Here is a 24,291-nt window from a genome sequence, read left to right on the forward strand (position 1 = left end):
AGTAGACTGGCCTGGGGTCATCCTGTGTAGCATAAGTCAGGCTCCATCTTTATTCTCAGCCTCTAAGGGACAGGAAGCTTTAAGAAGACTCCCCTTGGGTTATCCTATGTAGAATTAGTCATGCCCCATCTTGATTCTCAGCCCCTAGGGACGGGAGGCTTTAAGAAGACTGCCCTGGGGTTATCCTTTATAGAATTAGTCAGGCGCTATTTTGAATGTGCCGTGCAGTTTATATTTTCACGTAAGCACAGTGGGCATAGATTTTTTTTTCAGCTCAGGTTAGAATGGCAAAGATATGGACTGAGAAATTGGGTCTCTCATTAGAAGTTCAGTCCATGAAATGTTAAAAATGAGAGAGATGTTTGACCTGGAGGAGAAGTTGACATGAGTGAAGGTTGGAACACACCTTCGCACACACACACACACACACACACACACACACACACACACACACACACACAGCGTACTTAACATAAGAACATAAGAACATAGGGAGACTGCAAGAAGCCTAATGGCCTACACAGGGCAGCTCCAGATTCCCCCCACTATAATTTATACCACCTGTCATCCTCGTCCGTGTAGCTATCCAGTCTACTCTTAAAACAAGCTATCGTTCCTGCACTCACTGTGTGGTTGCTGAGTCTATTCCATTCCCCCACCACCCTATTACTAAACCAATACTTGCCTATTTCCCTCCTAAATCTATACATTTCTAATGTAAATCCATTACTGCGTCTTCTATCCTGCTGGCTAATTCTCAGTACTTTACTTATATCGCTTTTGTTGTAACCCTTGACCCATTTGAATACTTCTATCAGATCTCCCCGCACTCTTCGTCTCTCTAGTGAATGTAAGTTGAGATGTTACAGCCTCTCTTGATATAGGAGGTTCCTCAGCCCCTGAATCATCTTGGTCATCCTCCTCTGAACTGGTTCCAGCAAGCTGATGTCCATTCTGTAGTGTGGGCACCAAAACTGGACAGCATAATCTAAGTGTGGCCTAACTAACGCTAAATAGAGTCTGAGGATGACCTCTGCACTTTTGTTGGTTACCGTCCTGCTAATAAAGCCTAATACCCTGTTAGCCCTATTCCTCGCACTAATACATTGTTTCCTTAGTTTTAGGTCAGAGTTCACTAACATTCCCAAATCCCTTTCACACTCTGCTCTACCTATCGCTGTGAAGTCTAAACTATACCCGTGTAATGGGCTGTGTGTTCCTACGGGTATAGTTTAAACTCCTGAGACACACACACACACACACACACACACACACACACACACACACACACACACACACACAGCGTACTTTATTGCTGTAAGCACACACACACATACACACACACACACACACACATATGGTAGATATGGAGAATGTAGATATGGAGGCGGGACTATTAGAGCTTAGCTCGGGCCCTGTAGACTACAAATTGGTAAATACAAATAGGTAAATACACACACACACACACACACACACACACACACACACACACACACACACACACACACACACACACACACACACAACCCACCCACCATCCTACCTTTTAACCAATCCTTCTTCAGGTCTTCGTGGAGGTCGAGGACGTGAACGACCACATGCCCCAGACGGAGGAGCCCGCCTACCACACCTACGTGGCCGAGAACCTGCCGCCGGACACCTCCGTCATAGCGCTGCGGGCCTCGGACGGCGACCTGGCGCCCTCCAACATCTCCTTCGCCATCACCAAAGGGAACCAACTGGCGCGCTTCAAGATACACCCGCAGACAGGTAAGGAAGGGGGAACTTGTTTATCTTTGTTTACATCCGTGGACGCAAAAGTCAAGTGCAAACAAAAACAAAAACAGGGGGAAAAATAGCCCCCCAGACATCACCAAAGGGAATCAACCAGCACGCTTCAAGATATGCCCGCGGACAGGTAAGGAAGGAAGCAACCTGTTTTAATTTTGTTGATATCCGGGAGAAACAAAGCCTTTTCAACTATTACAAATGCATTTTCTTGTCGAGTGAGGTAGGGGAATATAGATGTAAAGAAATGATTGAAGTAAGAACACCGCACTTCCAGTGAATAGCTTATCAGTGTCAGTTCGGTGCGGAAGAAAAAAAAAAAACTTTTGCAGTGGAAACAGAAACAGGGGAAAGAAAAGACCGCACAACCTCACCAAAGGGAACCAATTACTCCGCTTCAAGATACCCCCGCAAACAGGTTAGTAAGGGCCAGCCTGTTTATTCTTGTTTACATCCGAGGAAGCAATTTAAGGGCAAACAAAAGTATAAACTGGGGAAGAAAAGTCTGCAAAACATTACCAAAGTGAACCCATTAGCGCGCTTCAAGATACACCCGCAGACAGGCAAGGAAAGAGCAACCTGTCTATTTCTGTGAACACTCTTAACAAAAAGTCATCGAACACCTTGGCACGATGGATGTGAAAATGAATCGATCGCGACAAGTCGCCTCGGAATGGTTGGCACCCCTGATTGTGATGACGCATCTGAATCCATTACTGTATATGATATGTTTCGATCCTGTGTTGATGGCCGCAGTAAGTCATGCGCTTGTTAGTTTCAGTGGAGACCCCACAAGACCGGCGCAGTCATTATTATCCTTCACACTGAAGGCCTCAGATATCTCCGAACAGCACGGCGGATTGGTGTGTCCATCTCTACCGTATCACCATGGCCCAACAGATATGTGGAAACAGGCTCCACTAGTGACACGCCTCGAAGCTTCGAAGCAGACTTAACATATAATCGGCGCAGGCGGTGCATACACTCATTATTATATCAGTGCCTCTCATCCTTATATATCTTACACTTAACCAAGGTGTCGCAGTATGTGGTTTAAGTATTGATTTTGGCAAATATTTTAATGTTACATACTTTTACTGGCAGTTATACTCAAACTACCACCTGGAATTATCATTTCCTCATTTGAATAGGAATGACGTCAGCCACAGCATTTAAACTGACTGATAACGTCCTGAAGCGGAATGGGTTACAATTGTTTTTTTATCCTCACGACAGCCTCAAAAAAATTGTCAATAATTTCTGTAACGCAATGACGACCTAATGTCAGTGACCCGGTGCTAAATTAGTTAATACCAGAATGCCGTCATCCTACAGACGATAAAACGCACTGGTGGCGAGGAATTATCACCGCAACATATAACCAATTATAAAAATACGGTTAAGCTATAGTCACACTGACCCTACGACCTGATAACGACCACCAGCGACCCCAAAATGCTGCGATTCACACCCACCGCTTCCCGACCACGCTGGTGGCCGAGCAGTCGTGTCGAACCAGACGGCGTCCGCTTGCCATCCGGTCGCCGTTCAACAGTTAATGGTCACCTGTCGGCCACCGGTGGCAGTCCGCTTGCCGTCCAGACGCAGTCCATTCGGCCACCGGACGGCAACCTTTTTTACGACCGGTTCGACTCCACCCTTTATATCTCCATGGGAGAGAGGGAGGGAGTGGATTGAAGCAGGGAGTGGAGAAAGGTAAGGAATGCAGGGAGTGGACCTCTCTTCACTCCCTGCCTCCCTCCACCTCTCTCTGCATATGGCAGTGCTAGGAAATATTATCACGTCACACCAATACTAAATGAACTTAAACGTCTAAATATAAAGAAACAAATTACCCTGGACAGAGCAGCTATGATCTTTAAACAAGTCACCCAGACCACTTCTTAACACTCCCAGTTGTTAACAGCATGACGGACAGCAACACAAGACAACAAAATATACATGTCCCCAAACCAATAGTGACTCTTCGGAGCAAGAGCTACAAGTGAAGCAGCTCATGAAATATATAATCAATCACCTCCTGACATCAAAGAAACGAAAAACGTACTCCATTTTAAATCAAAGTTTATAAAAATATTACCTAATACATAATTAACCTCACTGTGTATTAGCAAAGTGTAGTTGAAGTGTGTGTGTGTGTGTGTGTGTGTGTGTGTGTGTGTGTGTGTATATAGTACCGTATATATATATATATATATATATATATATATATATATATATATATATATATATATAATATATTTAGATTTATACACATTCATATATATATATATATATAATTTTTTTGTGTGTGTGTGTGTGTGTGTGTGTGTGTGTGTGTGTGTGTGTGTGTGTGTGTATTTGTAAACTGATATTTGCTGTATACAAGTGTATAAGGGCACCCATGTGCTTCAATAGATGTGTATGGGAATGTATAAATAAATTAATGTGTGTGTGTGTGTGTGTGTGTGTGTGTGTGTGTGTGTGTGTGTGTGTGTGTGTAATTCACCACGGCCTGATCACGAGTTGGACTCGCTTTCGCCAGCAGGTACCCTCACGACGTGAGCAAGTGCTCATTATAGTCGATTTCTGGATACTGCCAGGACCTCACACACCACACACCCCATCCCCCTTGCTCAAGGGGTTACAGTAACCACTCCTAGTCAACGGAAAGAATCCGGCCTGAGCGGGGCTCTAACCGCCGCCTGTTTGGCCGTGAAGCCTTGCAGCGCGGCGCTCTAACCGATTGAAATATCAGTGTGTGTGTGTGTGTGTGTGTGTGTGTGTGTGTGTGTGTGTTATGCTCTAACCGCCGCCTGTTTGGCCGTGAAGCCTTGCAGCGCGGCGCTCTAACCGATTGAGCTATCAGTGTGTGTGTGTGTGTGTGTGTGTGTGTGTGTGTGTGTGTGTGTGTGTGTGTGTGTGTGTGTGTAGCATTTACCTTCAAACCAACTTGGACAGAGTATAATTGTACAATTTTATGAGGTAAGCGACGGTAAAGGCTATTGAAGCAATGCAGATATTTAACCCGGTAGCTGCGGGGGTCATATTTCTTAGGTTAGGTTAGGTTAGGTTAGGTTAGGTTAAAGGCCCCTCTAAGTAAAATAATGAGAAAGAAACATCACTCACGCAAACCATTTCATAATATATATCAACGCATGTGTGATCAGTTTATGCATCATCAATTTTGGGAGGTTTATATCATGGCAGAAATTTGGCCCATCGCTTGTGCACGGTAAAGCCACAAATTTGGCCCGTCGCTGCTACCGGGTTAAAGGTTTGATATAATGAAAAAGAACATGTATACAAAAAAGTAAATGGAACATCGCACATTTACACAGAACGACGGCTTGGGTGTTGGGGGGTGTTGGGCTCGCTCCTGTTCCTGTCTTGGTTCCTGTGGTCGCGTTGCCGTGGCGATTGATGATCCATGATTTCTGTCAAACCAGACAGATTCAACCCCCCAAAAGGGGTCCATGTAACTCCCTGCCAGAAAGCTGTAGGCCACCGTGGTTGTGGTGTTCCTGGGTAGTACGTCGTCATAGGCGGGTGTTGTGGTCGTACTGGCGGATGTGGGTGGTACTGCTACTGTGGTGGTGGGAGCGAAGGGTCAGGTTGTGGCTGGACAGGTTGCTGTAGGGCGTTCCTTTCGAAGCACTACAGGAGAAGCGTCATGGCCTCCTTCGTGAAAAGCCTCCACGATGTTTCACTCAGCCCTTTAGCCTCGATGCCCAACCAATGGCAAAATCCTGCCCTGGAGTTGGCACTCAAGTTCAGGGCCGACTCCAACGTGTGTGCCATGTCCGGGCTGGCGGACCTTCTGGTGGCCACCTTGAGAAGGGCTTCGTCCAAACGCCTCGTAATACTCACTGGCTGGAGCTGACGCATTCAGGAGCTGGTGGAAGCCGGGCTGGGGGCGCGTTCAACACCAGCACTGCAGTCACTGTCGCTGTCCTCCTCAGGTGGTTCCTCCGTCGATATAGTCCTTCCAAGTTGGCGACTTTCCGCTCTCACGCCGACGTGAGACTCGTCGTCGTCAGGGATGATTTCTTCGTGTTGGGAGACAATATGAACTTCTAAGTCGTCTTGCTCGTCCGCATCTATCTCCTGGGCACCATCTAGGAGGGAACAATCTTCCACTTCCTCCTGAGGCTGCAGTTGACGTGCCCTCTAAATTGTTGACAGTAGGTATACGAGTGGCAGAAGCCGTTGCGGTGGGCAGATGGAGGCAGGAGGTGTTGAGAGAGGCTGGTCACAGGTAGTCGGATGCTGGGGCGAATGCTGAACTTCGACTGGAGCGCCGTCCCTTTATTACGGTCGCTCCGCCCACAATGACCTCTGACCTCGTCTAGTTTCCCCCAATCGTTGAGAGCGGTGGCGGTCGGCACTCAGCCCAGACGCAGACAACAGCCAATAGGACGGGGAGCAGGCGCCAACCATGCGGCCATTAGACCGCCACAAATGGCCACCGTGCGGCGATTGGACGGCGTCCATTTACCGTCCAGTCTACCACCGGTTGCCGCACAACTCGCCGTGTTGTGGGAGACCGGACGCCGACCACGGCCAATAACAAATGCAAAGTGGACGCCGAACATCAGCGACCACCTACTACCTGACGGCAACCAAACGGCGTCCGTTCGCCATCCGGTCGCCGTTCACCAGTTAACCGTCATCTGTCGGCCACCGGTGGCAGTCCGCTTGCCGTCCAGACGCAGTCCATTCGGCCACCGGACGGCAACCTTTTCACCACCAGTTCGACTCCACCCTTTATATCTCCATGGGAGAGAGGGAGGAAGTGGATTGAAGCAGGGAGTGGGAAAGAATAAGGAATGCAGGAGTGGACCTCTCTTCACTCCCTGCCTCCTCCACCTCTCTCTGCATATGGCAGTGCTAGGAAATATTATCATGTCACACCAATACTAAATGAACTTAAACGTCTAAATATAAAAAACAAATTACCTGGACAGAGCAGCTATGATCTTTAAACAAGTCACCCAGACCACTTCTTACACTCCCAGTTGTTAACAGCATGACGGACAGCAACACAAGACAACAAAATATCATGTCCCCAAACCAATAGTGACTCTTCGGAGCAAGAGCTACAAGTGAAGCAACTCATGAAATATATAATCAATCACCTCCTGACATCAAAGAAACGAAAAACGTACTCCATTTTAAATCAAAGTTTATAAAATATTACCTAATACATAATTAACCTCACTGTGTATTTAGCAAGAAATTGGAAGAGTTGAAGTGTGTGTGTGTGTGTGTGTGTGTGTGTGTGTGTATAGTACCATATATATATATATATATATATATATATATGTATGTATATATATATATATATATATATATATATATATATATATATATATATATCTATATATATATATATATATATATATATATATATATATATATATATATGTGTGTGTGTGTGTGTGTGTGTGTGTGTGTGTGTGTGGGTGTGTGTGTGTGTGTGTGTGTATTGTAAACTGATATTTGCTGTATACAAGTGTATAAGGGCACCCATGTGCTTCAATAGATGTGTATGGGAATGTATAAATAAATTAATGTGTGTGTGTGTGTGTGTGTGTGTGTAATTCACCACGGCCTGATCACGAGTTGGACTCGCTTTCGCCAGCAGGTACCCTCACGACGTGAGCAAGTGCTCATTATAGTCGATTTCTGGATACTGCCAGGACCTCACACACCACACACCCCATCCCCCTTGCTCAAGGGGTTACAGTAACCATTCCTAGTCAACAGAAGAATCCGGCCTGAGCAGGCTCTAACCGCCGCCTGTTTGGCCGTGAAGCCTTGCAGCGCGGCGCTCTAACCGATTGAGATATCAGTGTGTGTGTGTGTGTGTGTGTGTGTGTGTGTGTGTGTGTGTGTGTGTGTGTGTTATGCTCTAACCGCCGCCTGTTTGGCCGTGAAGCCTTGCAGCGCGGCGCTCTAACCGATTGAGCTATCAGTGTGTGTGTGTGTGTGTGTGTGTGTGTGTGTGTGTGTGTGTGTGTGTGTGTGTGTGTGTGTGTGTGTAGCATTTACCTTCAAACCAACTTGGACAGAGTATAATTGTACAATTTTATGAGGTAAGCGACGGTAAAGGCTATTGAAGCAATGCAGATATTTAACCCGGTAGCTGCGGGGGTCATATTTCTTAGGTTAGGTTAGGTTAGGTTAGGTTAGGTTAAAGGCCCCTCTAAGTAAAATAATGAGAAAGAAACATCACTCACGCAAACCATTTCATAATATATATCAACGCATGTGTGATCAGTTTATGCATCATCAATTTTGGGAGGTTTATATCATGGCAGAAATTTGGCCCATCGCTTGTGCACGGTAAAGCCACAAATTTGGCCCGTCGCTGCTACCGGGTTAAAGGTTTGATATAATGAAAAAGAACATGTATACAAAAAAGTAAATGGAACATCGCACATTTACACAGAACGACGGCTTGGGTGTTGGGGGGTGTTGGGCTCGCTGCTGTTCCTGTCTTGGTTCCTGTGGTCGGGTTGCCGTGGCGATTGATGATCCATGATTTCTGTCAAACCAGACAGATTCAACCCCCCAAAAGGGGTCCATGTAACTCCCTGCCAGAAAGCTGTAGGCCACCGTGGTTGTGGTGTTCCTGGGTAGTACGTCGTCATAGGCGGGTGTTGTGGTCGTACTGGCGGATGTGGGTGGTACTGCTACTGTGGTGGTGGGAGCGAGGGGTCAGGTTGTGGCTGGACAGGTTGCTGTAGGGCGTTCCTTTCGAAGCACTACAGGAGAAGCGTCATGGCCTCCTTCGTGAAAAGCCTCCACGATGTTTCACTCAGCCCTTTAGCCTCGATGCCCAACCAATGGCAAAATCCTGCCCTGGAGTTGGCACTCAAGTTCAGGGCCGACTCCAACGTGTGTGCCATGTCCGGGCTGGCGGACCTTCTGGTGGCCACCTTGAGAAGGGCTTCGTCCAAACGCCTCGTAATACTCACTGGCTGGAGCTGACGCATTCAGGAGCTGGTGGAAGCCGGGCTGGGGGCGCGTTCAACACCAGCACTGCAGTCACTGTCGCTGTCCTCCTCAGGTGGTTCCTCCGTCGATATAGTCCTTCCAAGTTGGCGACTTTCCGCTCTCACGCCGACGTGAGACTCGTCGTCGTCAGGGATGATTTCTTCGTGTTGGGAGACAATATGAACTTCTAAGTCGTCTTGCTCGTCCGCATCTATCTCCTGGGCACCATCTAGGAGGGAACAATCTTCCACTTCCTCCTGAGGCTGCAGTTGACGTGCCCTCTAAATTGTTGACAGTAGGTATACGAGTGGCAGAAGCCGTTGCGGTGGGCAGATGGAGGCAGGAGGTGTTGAGAGAGGCTGGTCACAGGTAGTCGGATGCTGGGGCGAATGCTGAACTTCGACTGGAGCGCCGTCCCTTTATTACAGTTGCTCCGCCCACAATGACCTGACTTCGTCTAGTCTCCTCCAGTCGTTGAGAGCGGTGGCGGGCCGCCCTCAGTCCAGACGCAGGCAGCAGCCAATAGGACGGGGAGGAGGCGCCAACCATGCGGCCATTAGACCGCCACTTATAGATGGCCACCGTGCGGCGATTGGACGGCGTCCATTTGCCGTCCAGCCTACCACCGGTCGCCGCACAACTCGCCGTGTTGTGGGAGACCGGACGCCGACCACGGCCAATGACAGATACAAAGTGGACGGCGAACATCGGCGACCACCTACTACCTGACGGCAACCAGACGGCGTCCTCTCGCCATCCGGTCGCCGTTCACCAGTTAACCGCCATCTGTTGGCCACTGGTGGCAGTCCGCTTGCCGTCTAGACGCAGTCCATTCGGCCACCGGACGGGAACCTTTTTTTTCACCTTACACCACAGCATATTAACAATACATTATCGAGATCAAGCGACAAGACTTATCAGTGCGCATGTAATACTGAGCCATTGGCATCTCACTCCTTCACACAGAGCATGTGTACACAGGGCTACCACTCGTTAACACAGGGAGAGGTGTCTCAAAATTCTTCGTCCGTATATCTCAGAATGCATGGTGCTTAAAGCGTTCGAGAACTTTTTGTGGAGAGTGTACATTTCAGGAAGGAAAATTTAAGGGCAAACAAATATAAAAGGAAATAAAAAGCCCACAAATCATCATCAAAGGGAACCAATTACCTCGCTCCAAGATACACGCGCAGACAGGCAAGGAAGGAGCAACCTGTTTATTTCTATGTATACCACGCTGAGGAAGGAAAAGTTAAGGGCAAACAAATATAAAACAAGATTTCAAGATACTCCCCCAGGCAGGTAAGGAAGGGCCAACCTGTCAATTTCTATGTAACCACACCGGAGGAAAGAAAAGTTAAGGGCAAACAAATAAAAACAAGGGAAGATGAAGACCGCAAAACCTCACCGAAGGAAACCAATTGCCTCGCTTCAAGATACTTCCCCAGACAGGTAAGGAAGGGCCAACCTGTCAATTTATATGTAACCACACCGGAGGAAAGAAAAGTTAAGGGCAAACAAATAAAAAACAAGGGAAGATGAAGACCGCAAAACCCCACCGAAGGGAACCAACCACCTCGCTTCAAAGATACACCCGCAGACAGGCAAAGAAGTAGCAGAATGTTTATTTCTGTGTACATCTGAGGAAGAAAAAGTTAAGGGAAAATAAATATAAAACAAGGAAAAAAAAAAGCCCGCAAACCTACTGCTCCCAAGAATGTGATTGAGAGTTCCAAAAGGTTTCTCAGAAGGGGTTGAAGAGGTGTCTTGATACTCTCCTGTCAAAGAGTTAAGTCATTCTAGACACTCGTTTATTGCTGCTGAGTCTGTGTGTGTGTGTGTGTGTGTGTGTGTGTGTGTGTGTGTGTGTGTGTGTGTGTCATCTATAGGTGTTGATCGCTGCATTTTCTCTCATTATTAGTTCTTATGAGTGAAGTAATGAATAATGACTCGAATTGTGTTATAACCGTCAACTAATTATCTCTCAGAGTGCAAAGCCATCACAGTAAGTACCTTTCATGTAGTAATAATAATGTAATTTCTTGTGTAGTAGAGCGTGGACTCTCACAAACCTGCCGTGATAATGTCAGTAAGTGAGTAGTTTTTACCTCACTCGTACTAACATTCACAGCGAGGAAAAAAAGCTTCAAAGGGATTCATAATTACCGCGGCATTCTCTTTGTAAACAAGGCCAATGTGTGCTGCTCGGCGGGGGTGAGACACAAAAACCTACAGGCGTATTAAAACAAAGAGCCAAGAATTTAGTATTGCATCACGCGCCGCTCTGAATAATAACAAACAGATCTAAATACATACACGGTAAGTCTATCTTGTTGGCGGGAAAGAAAACCCTACTTCACAAAAACCCACAAGCGTATTATGAAAAGAGTCACGCATTGTAGTATTGCATCACGCGCCGCTCTGAATAACGACGAAAAGATCTAAATACATACACGGTAAGTCTATCTTGTTGGCGCCTGGCGGGAAACAAAAGCCTACACGCGTATTATGAAAAGAGCGACGAATTATAGTATTGCATCACGCGCCGCTCTGAATAACGACGAAAAGATCTAAATATTACCGCGGCATCTCTTTATGAACAAGGCTAATATGTGCTACGTGGTGTGTGCTGGGAAACCAAACCCTTCAACCCTATTTAAAAAGAGACAGGAATTGTAGTATTGCATCACGCGACGCCCTGAATAACGACAAACAGAAGATTTTAGCCTATTCATCATCAATCTTCTTCTTCTTCTTCTTCTTATTATTATTATTATTATTATTATTATTATTATTATCCCACACACCATTTATTCTTATTATTACCATTTGTAGTGGTAGTAGTAGTAGTAGTAGTAGTAGTAGTAGTAGTAGTAGTAGTAGTAGTAGTAGTAGTAGTAGTAGTAGTAGTAGTAGTAGTAATAACAGTAATAGTAGTAATAGTTGTAGTAGTAGTAGTAGTAGTAGTAGTAGTAGTAGTAGTAGTAATAACAGTAATAGTAGTAGTAGTAGTAGTAGTAGTAGTAGTAGTAGTAGTAGTATCATTACACACACACACACACACACACACACACACACACACACACACACACACACGATAACTTGGCCCGCCTGCCTTCCCCGCCACTAACACTCACGCCCTCTCCCCCAGGCGCCCTCACAACCCTGGTGCCGCTGGACAGGGAGCAGCAGGCAGAGTACGAGCTGTGGGTGCGGGTGAGCGACGGCCAGCTGTCCTCCGTCACCCCGGTCTTCATCACCGTGAGCGACGTCAACGACAACCCGCCCGAGTTCCTGGAGCCGCTCTACCGCGTCACCGTCCCCGCCCGCAGCAAGACCAAGAAACGGGAGGCGCTCTTCAGGGTAAGTGGCCCCCTGCTTGAAGGCTTACACGCTCTTTATCTCTCATCATAAACAGTCTCAAAGTGAATGTGGGGAAGTATTTAGAGCCCGCATTCTTATACTCTCTCTTCTCTCATCTCAAACAGTTTCTCACGCCATTTTGGGAGTTTGAAAGTAAACGTAGGGAAGTATTTAGGTAAGTGGCCCCCTGCTTGAAGGCTTACACGCTCTTCTCTTATCATAATAGAGTCTCACCTCCGACTTCAGGAGTTTGAAAGTGAATATGGGGGCACCGTTGCCAGATTATCGTACTCAGGGCCTCGTGTTTACCGGTTTCTGAGCCATAGCTATTGCCAAAAAACACCAATATAATGAACCATTTTAACGATAACTATATATGAAGGCAGTTGTTGGGGTCGAGGAGGCAGTTTTGGGGTCGGAAATCGGCAAACATAGGAGGCTGAGTACGACAATCTGGCAACGTTGTACAGTGGGGGAAGTATTTAGGGCCCGGAAGGATTTCACTCTCTCTTTTCTCGTCATAAACAGTCTCAAAGTGAATGAGGGGAAGTATTTAGGGCCCAGAAGGCTTTCACTCTCTCTTATCTCGTCATAAACAGTCTCAAAGTGAATGTGGGGAAGTATTTAGGGCCCGGATTCTCACACGATCTCTTATCTCATTTCAAACAGTCTCACCGCCATCTTTGGGAGTTTGAAATTGAATGTGAAGTATGTAAGGAAGGAGCCCCCTGGTTGAATACACGCTCTTTCTCTCTCACCATAATCAGTCTCAAAGTGAATGTGGGGAAGTATTTAGGGCCCGGATTCTCACACGCTCTCTTCTCTCATCTCAAATAATCTCACCGCCATCTTTGGGAGTTTGAAATTGAATGTGAAGTATGTAAGGAAGTAGCCCCCTGGTTGAAGGCTTACACGCTCTTTCCCTCTCACCATAAACAGTCTCAAAAGTGAATATGGGGAAGTATTTTGGGTCCAGATTCTCACATGTTCTCTTTCTCTCGTTACAAACAGTCTCTTACGCCATCTTTGGGAGCCTGAAATTGACTGTGAAGTATGTAAGGAAGTAGCCCCCTGGTTGAAGGCTTACACGCTCTTTCCCTCTCACCATAAACAGTCTCAAAAGTGAATGTGAGGAAGTATTAGGGCCCAGATTATCACATGCTCTCTTCCTCTCATCACACACAGTCTCTTACGCCATCTTTGGGAGTTTGAAAGTGAAAGTGGAGAAATATTTAAGGACGCAGCCCCCTGGTTGAAGGTTTGCACTCTCTCTTCTCCCATCATAAACAGTCTCTCTGTCATCTTCGCGAGTTTGAAGGTGAATGTGGAGCCGTATTTGTGGCCCAGAAAATAGGTTCGATAAATTTTTTAAAGCATTGAATGGAAAAGGTTGGGGTGCTTTTTTTATAAGGGGTGCGAACGTAGCAGTTAATATAAATAAGAACAGAAACACAGAAACATTAAATACTTAGATACGAAAGAATAGAAACATACTTAGATAGATAGATAGATACGTAGAGAGAAAGATACAGAGACAGTTAGTTCTGAGTCTATATATCAGTCACATAACAAAACAATCAGATCAGTAGCTCCCAATCAACGTATGCTTAACAAAACCTGAGATTCACAAAGCCACGAACGACCTCAAGAAAAGACCACAGCTACAACACTATAGTCTGTTCATTTAAATCCGACCCAAGCTGACAACATAAACCTAAGCGTGTTTGCAAGCTGAGTGCTGATTGGCTACTGCTATGGCTTCTAAGTTTTCTTTAACCTCTGTTTGTGTTTATCTCACGCAGCACTTTCTGCTAATCTGCACTGTGCTTACAAACACGCTTAGGTTTATGTTGTCAGCTTGGGTCAGACTTAAGTGAACAGACTATACTTGGCTGGCTACGAGGGCTCCGCTAGTTGAAGGTCCGTATTCTTAAACGTATCGGACTCCCATTGCCACTATTTCCCAAGGCCTTTCATGGGTGTTTTCGAGGTTTCCGGTTGTTAAGGTCCAAATTCCTAAACGCATCGGGTTCCCATTGCTACTATTTCCCAAGGCCACAGAGAAGATTAACTGGGTTTTCATGGGTGTTTTTCGAGGTTTCCGGTTGTTAAAGGTCCAAATTCCTAAACGCATCGGGTTCCCATTGCTACTATTTCCCAAGGCCACAGAGAAGATTAACCGGGTTTTCATGGGTGTTTTTCGAGGTTTCCGGTTGTTAAAGGTCCAAATTCCTAAACGCATCGGGTTCCCATTGCTACTATTTCCCAAGGCCACAGAGAAGATTAACTGGGTTTTCATGAGTGTTTTTGGAGGTCCGGTAGTTAATGGTCCAAATTCCTAAACGCAACGGGCCACCATTACCACTATTTCCCAAGGCCACAGAAAAGTATAGCCGGGTTTTCATGAGTGTTTTTGAAGGTCTCCGGTAGTTAAAGGTCCAAATCCACCTATCCACTATCCTATCCGCCTCGACACAATCTTCCAAACAACTATCCCCTATTCTTTGACAACACCCAGCTATCACCTTCTTCAACACTAAACATTCTCGGTCTATCCTTAACTCAAAATCTTAACTGGAAACTTCATATCTCCTCTCTTACTAAATCAGCTTCCTCTAGGCTGGGCGTTCTGTACCATCTCCGCCAGTTCTTCTCCCCCACACAGTTGCTATCCATTTACAGGAGCCTTGTCCGCCCTCGTATGAAGTATGCATCTCATGTGTGTGTGTGGGGGGGGGGGGGGTCCACTCACACAGCTCTCCTTGACAGAGTGCAGTCAAAGGCTCTTCGTCTCATCAGCTCTCCTCCTCATTCTGATGGTCTTCTACCTCTCAAATTCCGCCACCATGTTACCTCTCTTTCTATCTTCTATCGATATTTTCATGCTGACTGCTCTTCTGAACTTGCTAACTGCATGCCTCCCCCCCTCCCGCGGCCCCGCTGCACACGACTTTCTACTCATGCTCATCCCTATACTGTCCAAACCCCTTATGCAAGAGTCAACCAGCATCTTCACTCTTTCATCCCTCACGCTGGTAAACTCTGGAACAATCTTCCTTCATCTGTATTTCCTCCTGCCTACGACTTGAACTCTTTCAAGAGGAGGGTATCAGGACACCTCTCCTCCCGAAATTGACCTCTCTTTTTGGACACTCCATTGACCTCTATTCAGGAGCAGTGAGTAGCGGGCTTTTTTTCTTTTTTCTTTGCGCCCTTGAGCTGTCTCGTTAGCTGTAAAAAAAAAAAAATCCTAAACGTATCGGGCTCCCATTGCCACTATTTCCCAAGGCCACAGAGAAGATTAACCGGGTTTTCATGAGTGAATTTCGAGGTTTCCGGTAGTTGAAGGTCCATATTCCTAAACGCATCGGGCTACCATTGCCACTATTTCCCAAGGCCACAGAGAAGATTAACCGGGTTTTCATGATGCGTTGCCAAATTATCGTACTCATTGCATTGTATTTTCGTAGTTTCGGGCCGATAACTACGGCAAAAAGGAAAAAAAAGAGCATCAATAAATAACAGCTTTAACGCAAGCTTTAATTTTCTATCTTTGCAGGTACGAGAGTTTGAGGCTTAAAAATGATAAATACAATGTGGTGAATACGATAATCTGGCAACGCTGTTTCCATGAGTGTTTCTCCCGTTCAAGGCACAGAAGGCGTGTCAAGCCATCACTCCCAGCACCAAAACTGTCCACGAAAAACCCAGCGTCGGTGTTCTCAGACGCTTCCGCCTCTCACATCAACTATTTCCAAGGGCCGAAAGGGAGATTAATCGCTATCCAATGAGTGTTTGTGTGGACTCACGGCACAAAAGAATGATCAACGTACCAGAAGGGTTATGAAACTACCTCTGCAAATTCCCCAAACACCTACGAAAGCTTTATCAAATCCGTGGACTTGGGCGCCGAAATGTGTTAGAATATGGCCCCTGGCAGCTTCTACGAGAGGCTTTTCAAACAGGCGATGTGAGCCGCCCATACGCTTAAGAATATTAAAGAAACATATCCGGGCTCGAGGGAACGGAGGAAGCACAAAAGAGTTTATCAAAGGCGAGGCACGGGAGGCCCACTCTTGAAGCTCTCCTCGCTGGCCTGATGTGTCTGGGGTGACTAGATTGCCTGTAGCGCTGCGCCTCAACCCAGGTACTCTCACTCCGCTACACAGCCTCGAGGGACCTGCCTGGCTTGGTCGGCTTGGACAGAGAGAGAGAGAGAGAGAGAGAGAGAGAGAGAGAGAGAGAGAGAGAGAGAGAGAGAGAGAGAGAGACAGACAGACAGAAATACACACACACACACACACACACACACACACACACACACAAAGAGAGAGAGAGAGAGAGAGAGAACTACTGCCACCATGCCTCACGAGCTCATATTCCTCTTTCGATGTTTCAGAAAAGAGAATGTATTACAGAGGGTGAATTATTAATGGCGAATGATGGAAGGGTTGAATGGAAAGTGCAGCGTGGCCCAGAGTGTGTTAGACGGGAACTGTTAATAGATTTTACATGAGAAAGCGTTCCTACCACCTCCTCCAACCCCCTCCAACACACACCCCGCCCACCCCCACACACCAAACCACTATCAGATTTCAACACAGAATATGAATATAAGCATAAATGAATGTTTGGGATTTCGCATATAGGATTTTTTATAGTGAAGGAAGCAGCTCAAAGGCGAAAAAAATATATAATAACAAATCATTAAGCACTGCCACTGAATGAGAATATCCTTTTAAATGTTGGTTTGGGATTTCGCATACAGGATTTTTTTTTATATAGTAAAGGAAGCAGCTCAAGGGCGAAAAATATATATAATGACAAATCCCGCTAAGCACTGCCACTGAATGAGAATATCCGCTTAAATGTTGGTTTGGGATTTCGCATATAGGATTTTTTTTATATAGTAAAGGAAGCAGCTCAAGGGCGAAAAATATATGAAAATAAAAAAATCCCTCCAAGCACTGCGTTTATAAAAGTAAAGAATGGTCAAAAGAGAGGTCAAAAGAGAGGTTAAAATGGAGGTTATGTTACATGCTTGCTTTTGTTTTAGTACATGTCTTTTTTTTCCAATATCTGAATCATGAGTGTTTGTCGAGGTGTCCGGGAGTTAAAGGTTCCCATTGCAACTATTTCCCAAGACCACAGAGAAGATAAGCCTGGCACCTGTTTGGGAGAGGATAGGGAGAGATGTCTGGACCCTTTTTTACAGTTAAAGAAGCAGCACAAAGGAAAAAAAATTGTGGAAAAAAAGCCCGCTAATCACCGCCCTTATGAAAGAGTGCATCGGTGAGTGGACAAAAGAGAGGTCAATATCGGGCGGAGGGATGTCTTGATACTCTCGCAAGCGTTCATAAATTCACAGAGTGGCAAGAAAAAAAAATAATTGAGGAAAAAAAAGCCCGCTAATTACCGCCCTTATGAAAGAGTGCATCATCGTTTTTCTCATATAAGCAACGATAACACAGGAAAATATAGGTTCGTGTGGCTACAGAATCCATGAGTGTGTTAGCTACATCATCGGTTTAATTATATAAGTAATGATAACACGGGAAAATATAGGTTCGTGTGGCTACAGAATCCATGAGTGTGTTAGCTACATCATCGGTTTAATTATATAAGTAATGATAACACGGGAAAATATAGGTTCGTGTGACCACAGAATCCATGAATAAAGAAGACAAAAAAGATGAATATAAAAATCTAAAAAAATAAACAGAAACGTCTTACCTAACCAAACCCCAGACAGAGTGCGTACATCGGAGAGTCAGTCATCTTGTGGAGCATTTGAGCATGATAATAAATCCAAGTTGGCGTGTGGCTACAAAATCCATGAGTGTTAATTATCTTTCACATCAGGGAGGAAAAGGAAACAAGAACTCCCAACCAAGGCACAGGCAGAGTGAGTCCATTGGAGAGTCACCTTGTGGGGCATTTGGCTAGAATTAATCCACGCTATCTCGGTACTCAAAGAACGGCGGCGGGGGACACTTACACCGCCAAGGCGTGAACTAATTGCTCGCGAAGTGGCACGAGATGAGACTTAATTACGGGAGAGAGTGGCGTGCGGTGAGGGGAGGGGAGGGGAGATGAAGTAAGGTGAAGGAAAAGGAAGGGAAGGGAGGGGAAGGGAAGGGAAGGGAAGGGAGGGGAGGGGAGGCGAAGGGAAGGGAAGGGACTGGAGGGGAGGGGAGAGGAAGGGAAGGGAGGAGAAAGTGAGATGAGATGAAGTGAGGTGAGGTGAGAGGACGTGAGAGGAAGTGAAGAGGAAATATGATAAAAGGAAATAATAAGAAAATAAATGGAAAAAAAAGTTAGTTATGTCGTCAAGTGGATCAATGGGGAGGGTTGTGCCGAGGCTGTTCTGACGTCACGGCGATAATCATGTTTGTTTTATTCTATTTATTTATTTTATTTTTTTCACCAAGAGTGTTCTGTTACAACCTTAAGTCAGTGCTGTGTTATGATCACATTCCTTTCTTAACACAAATTGCTAAACTCTATCTAGTTAGCCTTCCTCTCGCCATGCATAACACTAACAATAAATAACATAATAATAATAATAATAATAATAATAATAATAATAATAATAATAATAATAATAATAATAATAATAATAATAATAATAATAATAATAATAATAATAAAAATAATAGGTCGAATAAATCTTCACTCCACGCTTACTCATAACTCAATAATAATAATAATAATAATAATAATAATAATAATAATAATAATAATAATAATAATAATAATAATAATAATAATAATAATAATAATAATAATAATAATAATAATAATAATAATAATAATAATAATAATAATAATAATAATAATTGTCCATGCTGTTTGAGAGCACACCGTTATTAACAAAAATGCTAATAACACCTATAATAACAATAATAATAATAATAATAATAATAATGATGATGATGATGACTATTTTAAGATAAGTGTGTGTGTATGTGTGTGTGTGTGTGTGTGTGTGTGTGTGTGTGTGTGTGTGTGTGTGTGTGTGTGTGTGTGTGTGTGTGTTTCCTCCAGACACGGTCACGGTAATGGCCGCCGCTGTTCACATCAAAGTCTTGTCTTAATGAAGTGTCGTTGTCTGCCGCTGACACACAAAGGCCCTTCATTTTTAGGCTTAAGGAAAGGTTCATTCATCCTTACCCCTAGACTAAGTAAACTATAAGCTATGACTTAATGAGAGAAGCAGAGAACTAAGGTAACACACAAAGGCCCTTCATCTTTAGGCTTAAGGAAAGGTTCATTCATCCTTACCTCTAGATTAAGTAAACTATAAGCTACGACTTGATGAGAGAACTATGATTACATTTAAGTACATACACACACTAGCTTCAATACTGTGGGGAGTGTAGAACGTCAGCTTTTGTATCAGGAAGCTATTTGAAACGAACTAGATAGAGTGGAACCTTTCAAAACAGTGAGTAGAGTTGCCTTTTCCAAGTGCTGTGTGGTGGGGGCATTGCTCGGGGTGTAAGTGATGAGGGCATTGCTCGGGGTGTAAGTCTTGAGCATAACACTTGTTGGCCACACTGTCCATGTCCGTAACTGGCTGAGGTGTGTAACTGTTCCTGATGACATGTCTTTAACCTCTGCGCCTGGTGCTGTGCCGCACTGCTTCCCCTACCACACCACACCTTGGTCAGACCACCTCCGTTAGCTTGTCCGCCTTCTGTAAATACACCTTTGCTTTCCTGTCCTCGGCGCTGTGAATGTGGTGGTGGTGGTGGTGATGGTGGTGCCGTGGTGCAGCCCGAGCCAGAGGACGCGTGGGGGGACTGGGTCACTTTCTCGCCCTCACAGATCACCGCCCACGACGACGCCTTGTTCAGGGTAAGGAGGCCACGCGCGTCACGGGAACCTGTGAGGTGGTTTCCGTGTGCACGCTCAGCATGGGAGACATCGCTACCTTTGTGCTACTCACGTACTTGACTGTAAAAAGACATTGATTGACGTATTTGCAAGTCCGTTATAACTAGCCGCTGCAGCGTGGCGAGGTGGGGGTGTCTCCCAGCCACGCTCCTCCACGCTGCACGCACCGCATTGCAAGTGTAAAGTCTGCAGTGACGTGATTGGCACAGGTACACAGTTTTTAGTGGCTTCGTATTTCACCATTAGCTTGAGTACTTCACCGATTGGTTCATTTTACGTTTCGTCAGTATTTTCAGTTGGCATGTCTGACTAGCCTGGCCCAGCGACCGAACTGACAACAGCCTCAAAGCGACGAGGCGGGTTTTGATCTGTCGTGGTGGCGGAGCGTCTCAGAGCATCTCAACGCGCGTGTTTCCCCCGGCCAGTGACCTAAAATAAAGTACCGCCCAGCTGTCAACATAACCCAGGGGTGTAGAAACCCATTCATAGGAGCCTCAAGAGTGTTCAAGCCCGCGCCGCACAGGGACCACCACACAGCTTCCTCGCGCCACATCGGACATCTGAGTGTCTCGTGGCCAGGCATGAACAGCTAGCACACAAGGCTCCACGCGTCCCTTTACCGCATTGTCGGCCCCGAAGACTGTGGCGTGGTATTCTTAGCTTCCGAGGAAACACGCAATGCTGAGACACGTTCATGCTTCCCTAATGCATATAGTAAAGAGGGACACGTAATATATCTGCGTTCCTATCTATATCAGTGCAGGACTCACGAGCTGGAAGTCAACTTGTCCTGACGGTCGCCTCTTTGTCGTGTTCCGAGTCTTCGTTGTCCAGCGAAATTTATTGTTACTAAATATTGACTTTGTTGTGGCCAGTGAGTGCCCTGTTTTCTGCTGGACTTTCTGTAACTGCAACGTTTGTTATTAGATATATATGTGAAAGGTGATACAATCCTAATAATTAGCTCACCAACGCCACTGCAGCCAAGCTTTTCTCGTTAATGGAAGCGGTAAAGGCTGAATAATCGTTCTCAATCGTAAACGGTTAGTCTGCGGTTGTTCAACGACCATGTATAACGACGGGCTGATAAATCTGACAAAGAAGAAGAAGAAGAAGAAGAAGAAAAAGAAGATGAAAAAAAAGGTCTGCGGGTGTTCATCTACGTGTTTACCGCCGTACTAACCTATCACAGCCACCTTTAGTACTGATAATGGTTACGTAGACGAGTGGCGGCGCTGTTTACTAATAATGGTTACGTAGACGAGTGGCGGCGCTGTTTACTAATAATGGTTACGTAGACGAGTGGCGGCGCTGTTTACTAATAATGGTTACGTAGACGAGTGGCGGCGCTGTTTACTAATAATGGTTACGTAGACGAGTGGCGGCGCTGTTTACTAATAATGGTTACGTAGACGAGTGGCGGCGCTGTTTACTAATAATGGTTACGTAGACGAGTGGCGGCGCTGTTTACTAATAATGGTTACGTAGACGAGTGGCGGCGCTGTTTACTAATAATGGTTACGTAGACGAGTGGCGGCGCTGTTTACTAATAATGGTTACGTAGACGAGTGGCGGCGCTGTTTACTAATAATGGTTACGTAGACGAGTGGCGGCGCTGTTTACTAATAATGGTTACGTAGACGAGTGGCGGCGCTGTTTACTAATAATGGTTACGTAGACGAGTGGCGGCGCTGTTTACTAATAATGGTTACGTAGACGAGTGGCGGCGCTGTTTACTAATAATGGTTACGTAGACGAGTGGCGGCGCTGTTTACTAATAATGGTTACGTAGACGAGTGGCGGCGCTGTTTACTAATAATGGTTACGTAGACGAGTGGCGGCGCTGTTTACTAATAATGGTTACGTAGACGAGTGGCGGCGCTGTTTACTAATAATGGTTACGTAGACGAGTGGCGGCGCTGTTTACTAATAATGGTTACGTAGACGAGTGGCGGCGCTGTTTACTAATAATGGTTACGTAGACGAGTGGCGGCGCTGTTTACTAATAATGGTTACGTAGACGAGTGGCGGCGCTGTTCACCCCGCGGGGCGCACCACACCGGCGGCGGCAGAGGACCCGTGTCAGTGTCATCGTCGGCATGGCTCGGCTCCCTGTGGTGTCACGTCGGCGCGTGCAGGCGGTGTAAATTGCAAGTGTGTCTAGATGTACTTTTGTTTTACTTTTATGATTTGGTTCCGCGTCTCCGTCACTGGCGGTGTCCAGAGGGCATGTTGAACCCCCTTGTGACTGTTTTGTTTTACTTTTATGACTTGGTTCCGCGTCTCCGTCACTGGCTGTGTCCAGAGGGCATGTTGAACCCCCTTGTGACTGTTTTGTTTTACTTTTATGACTTGGTTCCGCGTCTCCGTCACTGGCTGTGTTCAGAGGGCATGTTGAACCCCCTTGTGACTGTTTTGTTTTACTTTTATGACTTGGTTCCGCGTCTCCGTCACTGGCGGTGTTCATAGGGCATGTTGAACCCCTTGTGACTGTTTTGTTTTACTTTTATGATTTGGTTCCGCGTCTCCGTCACTGGCGGTGTCCAGAGGGCATGTTGAACCCCCTTGTGACTGTTTTGTTTTACTTTTATGATTTGGTTCCGCGTCTCCGTCACTGGCTGTGTTCAGAGGGCATGTTGAACCCCCTTGTGACTGTTTTGTTTCATAGCAGGACACGGAGCAGGTGTTCTCTGGGACGGACGCCTCCTGATGTCCTAGAAGATGTGCCCCTGACAGTTTGTGCTGCACGCATTGTGTTATAATATTTATGTTCTGTTCTGTGTTAGCCCGGGAACACGAGCCACGGGGCAGGACACACACACGCCCCCTGAGGCCGTCTGTGCATGTGCGCGGCGTTGTCGTGGCTCAGTGTTCCGTTCATCCTTCTGTTCCGTGTAGTCTTGGGGTGCATGGTGACAGTATCTTGTTGTTCGTACTGCAGTAGACGTAATGACTTCGTTTTCTGGAATGTGTATGTTAGCATTAACTCAATAACATCACTAACATGTTTATTTGTAAGTCATTTCAAACTCCACTCACTAAACCTCTCTCTGGGAAAGGAGACTAAAATTTATGATCACATATAAAACCTATTTACTTCTTAAACATACTTGGGGTTTTGATCCTATATCTGCATGTTTTTGACGTCCATACAAAGCCGTGAGATACATTCCTTTAGGGGAAGTTGACTTAAATGATCACCAACACTCGAGTAACGTTCCTCTATAACACATCGGTTGTCCCAAGGTAGTGCAAGCAGACGGAGCATTGCCTTCACGGGCCTTGTAGCCACGCGGACCTCCCTGCTCGGTGCCGCCTCTCAGTACCTTCCCCTATTCCCCTGAAGGTGTTCGCCAGAGATGCGGACGTGGGCATGAACGGTGACCTGGACTACAGCATCAGGACCGGCATGGGCAAGAAGGGCCGCTTCAAGATCCACCCGAAGACTGGCCAAGTGTACAGCAACAAGGCCTTTCCCCCGAGCAAGACCTTCGATTTGATGGTGAGTGCTGACATGCCTTTTTTTACAGCTAAAGAAACAGCTCAAGGGCAACAAAAAAAGGTGTAAAAAAAAGCCCGCTAATTGCTGCTCCTACAGAGACAAAAGTGATGAGCGGCCAAAAGAGAGGTCAATTTCAGGAGGAGAGGTGTCTTGATACACTCCTCTTGAAAGAATTCAAGTCAGAGGCAGGAAGAAATATAGAAGAAAGAAAGGCTGTTCCAGAGTTTACCAGGGTAAGGGATGAAAGAATGAAGATGCTGGTTAACTCTTGCATAAGGGGTTTGGACAGTAGAATATTCGTGTAAAAATTGATCTCATGTTAAGGTTGCTTCCCCTTAACTAGGCTATGATAACAGTAATTGGCTGAGACAAGTTAAACCCCCTAGAAAACAGTATACCCCAAACTGTTCCCCATATTCCCAAACATTTCGGGGCTCAGGTCGGTATTTTGAGAAGTTTCCGCCGCTCACACCAACCATTTCCAAAGGCCGAAGAGAAGGTTCATCGGGTTCTAATGAGTGTTTTTAGTTCCATAGTACAGATGATGGGTCAGACTACCACCAGGCTCATAAAACTACCCCTGGAAATGACCAAAACTCCTGCGAAAGCCTTGTCAAATACATGTGTCAGGTCGCCGGAATATGTAAGAATATGGCCCTCCCTGAGTTACACACCTACATTTGATAAGGATTTTGTAGAGGTTGCTGTTGGTATTCCCATGGGTAGTTTTATGAGCC

At 45.8% G+C, this 24,291-nt stretch overlaps 1 protein-coding gene across 1 annotated transcript in view; it reads left to right on the forward strand.

Annotated features, from left to right (window-relative positions):
- Window positions 1-24,291, forward strand: part of LOC126994462 (protocadherin Fat 3-like) — a 98,426-nt gene that overhangs the window by 45,711 nt on the left and 28,424 nt on the right. The window contains exons 3-6 of the mRNA XM_050853774.1: window positions 1,566-1,770; window positions 11,942-12,153; window positions 19,933-20,013; window positions 23,399-23,554. Coding sequence (XP_050709731.1) covers window positions 1,566-1,770; window positions 11,942-12,153; window positions 19,933-20,013; window positions 23,399-23,554 — 654 coding nt within the window. The remainder of the gene's footprint in view (window positions 1-1,565; window positions 1,771-11,941; window positions 12,154-19,932; window positions 20,014-23,398; window positions 23,555-24,291) is intronic.

This window comes from Eriocheir sinensis, unplaced genomic scaffold, assembly GCF_024679095.1.
Source record: "Eriocheir sinensis breed Jianghai 21 unplaced genomic scaffold, ASM2467909v1 Scaffold8, whole genome shotgun sequence".
NCBI classification, from domain to species: Eukaryota; Metazoa; Arthropoda; class Malacostraca; order Decapoda; family Varunidae; genus Eriocheir; species Eriocheir sinensis.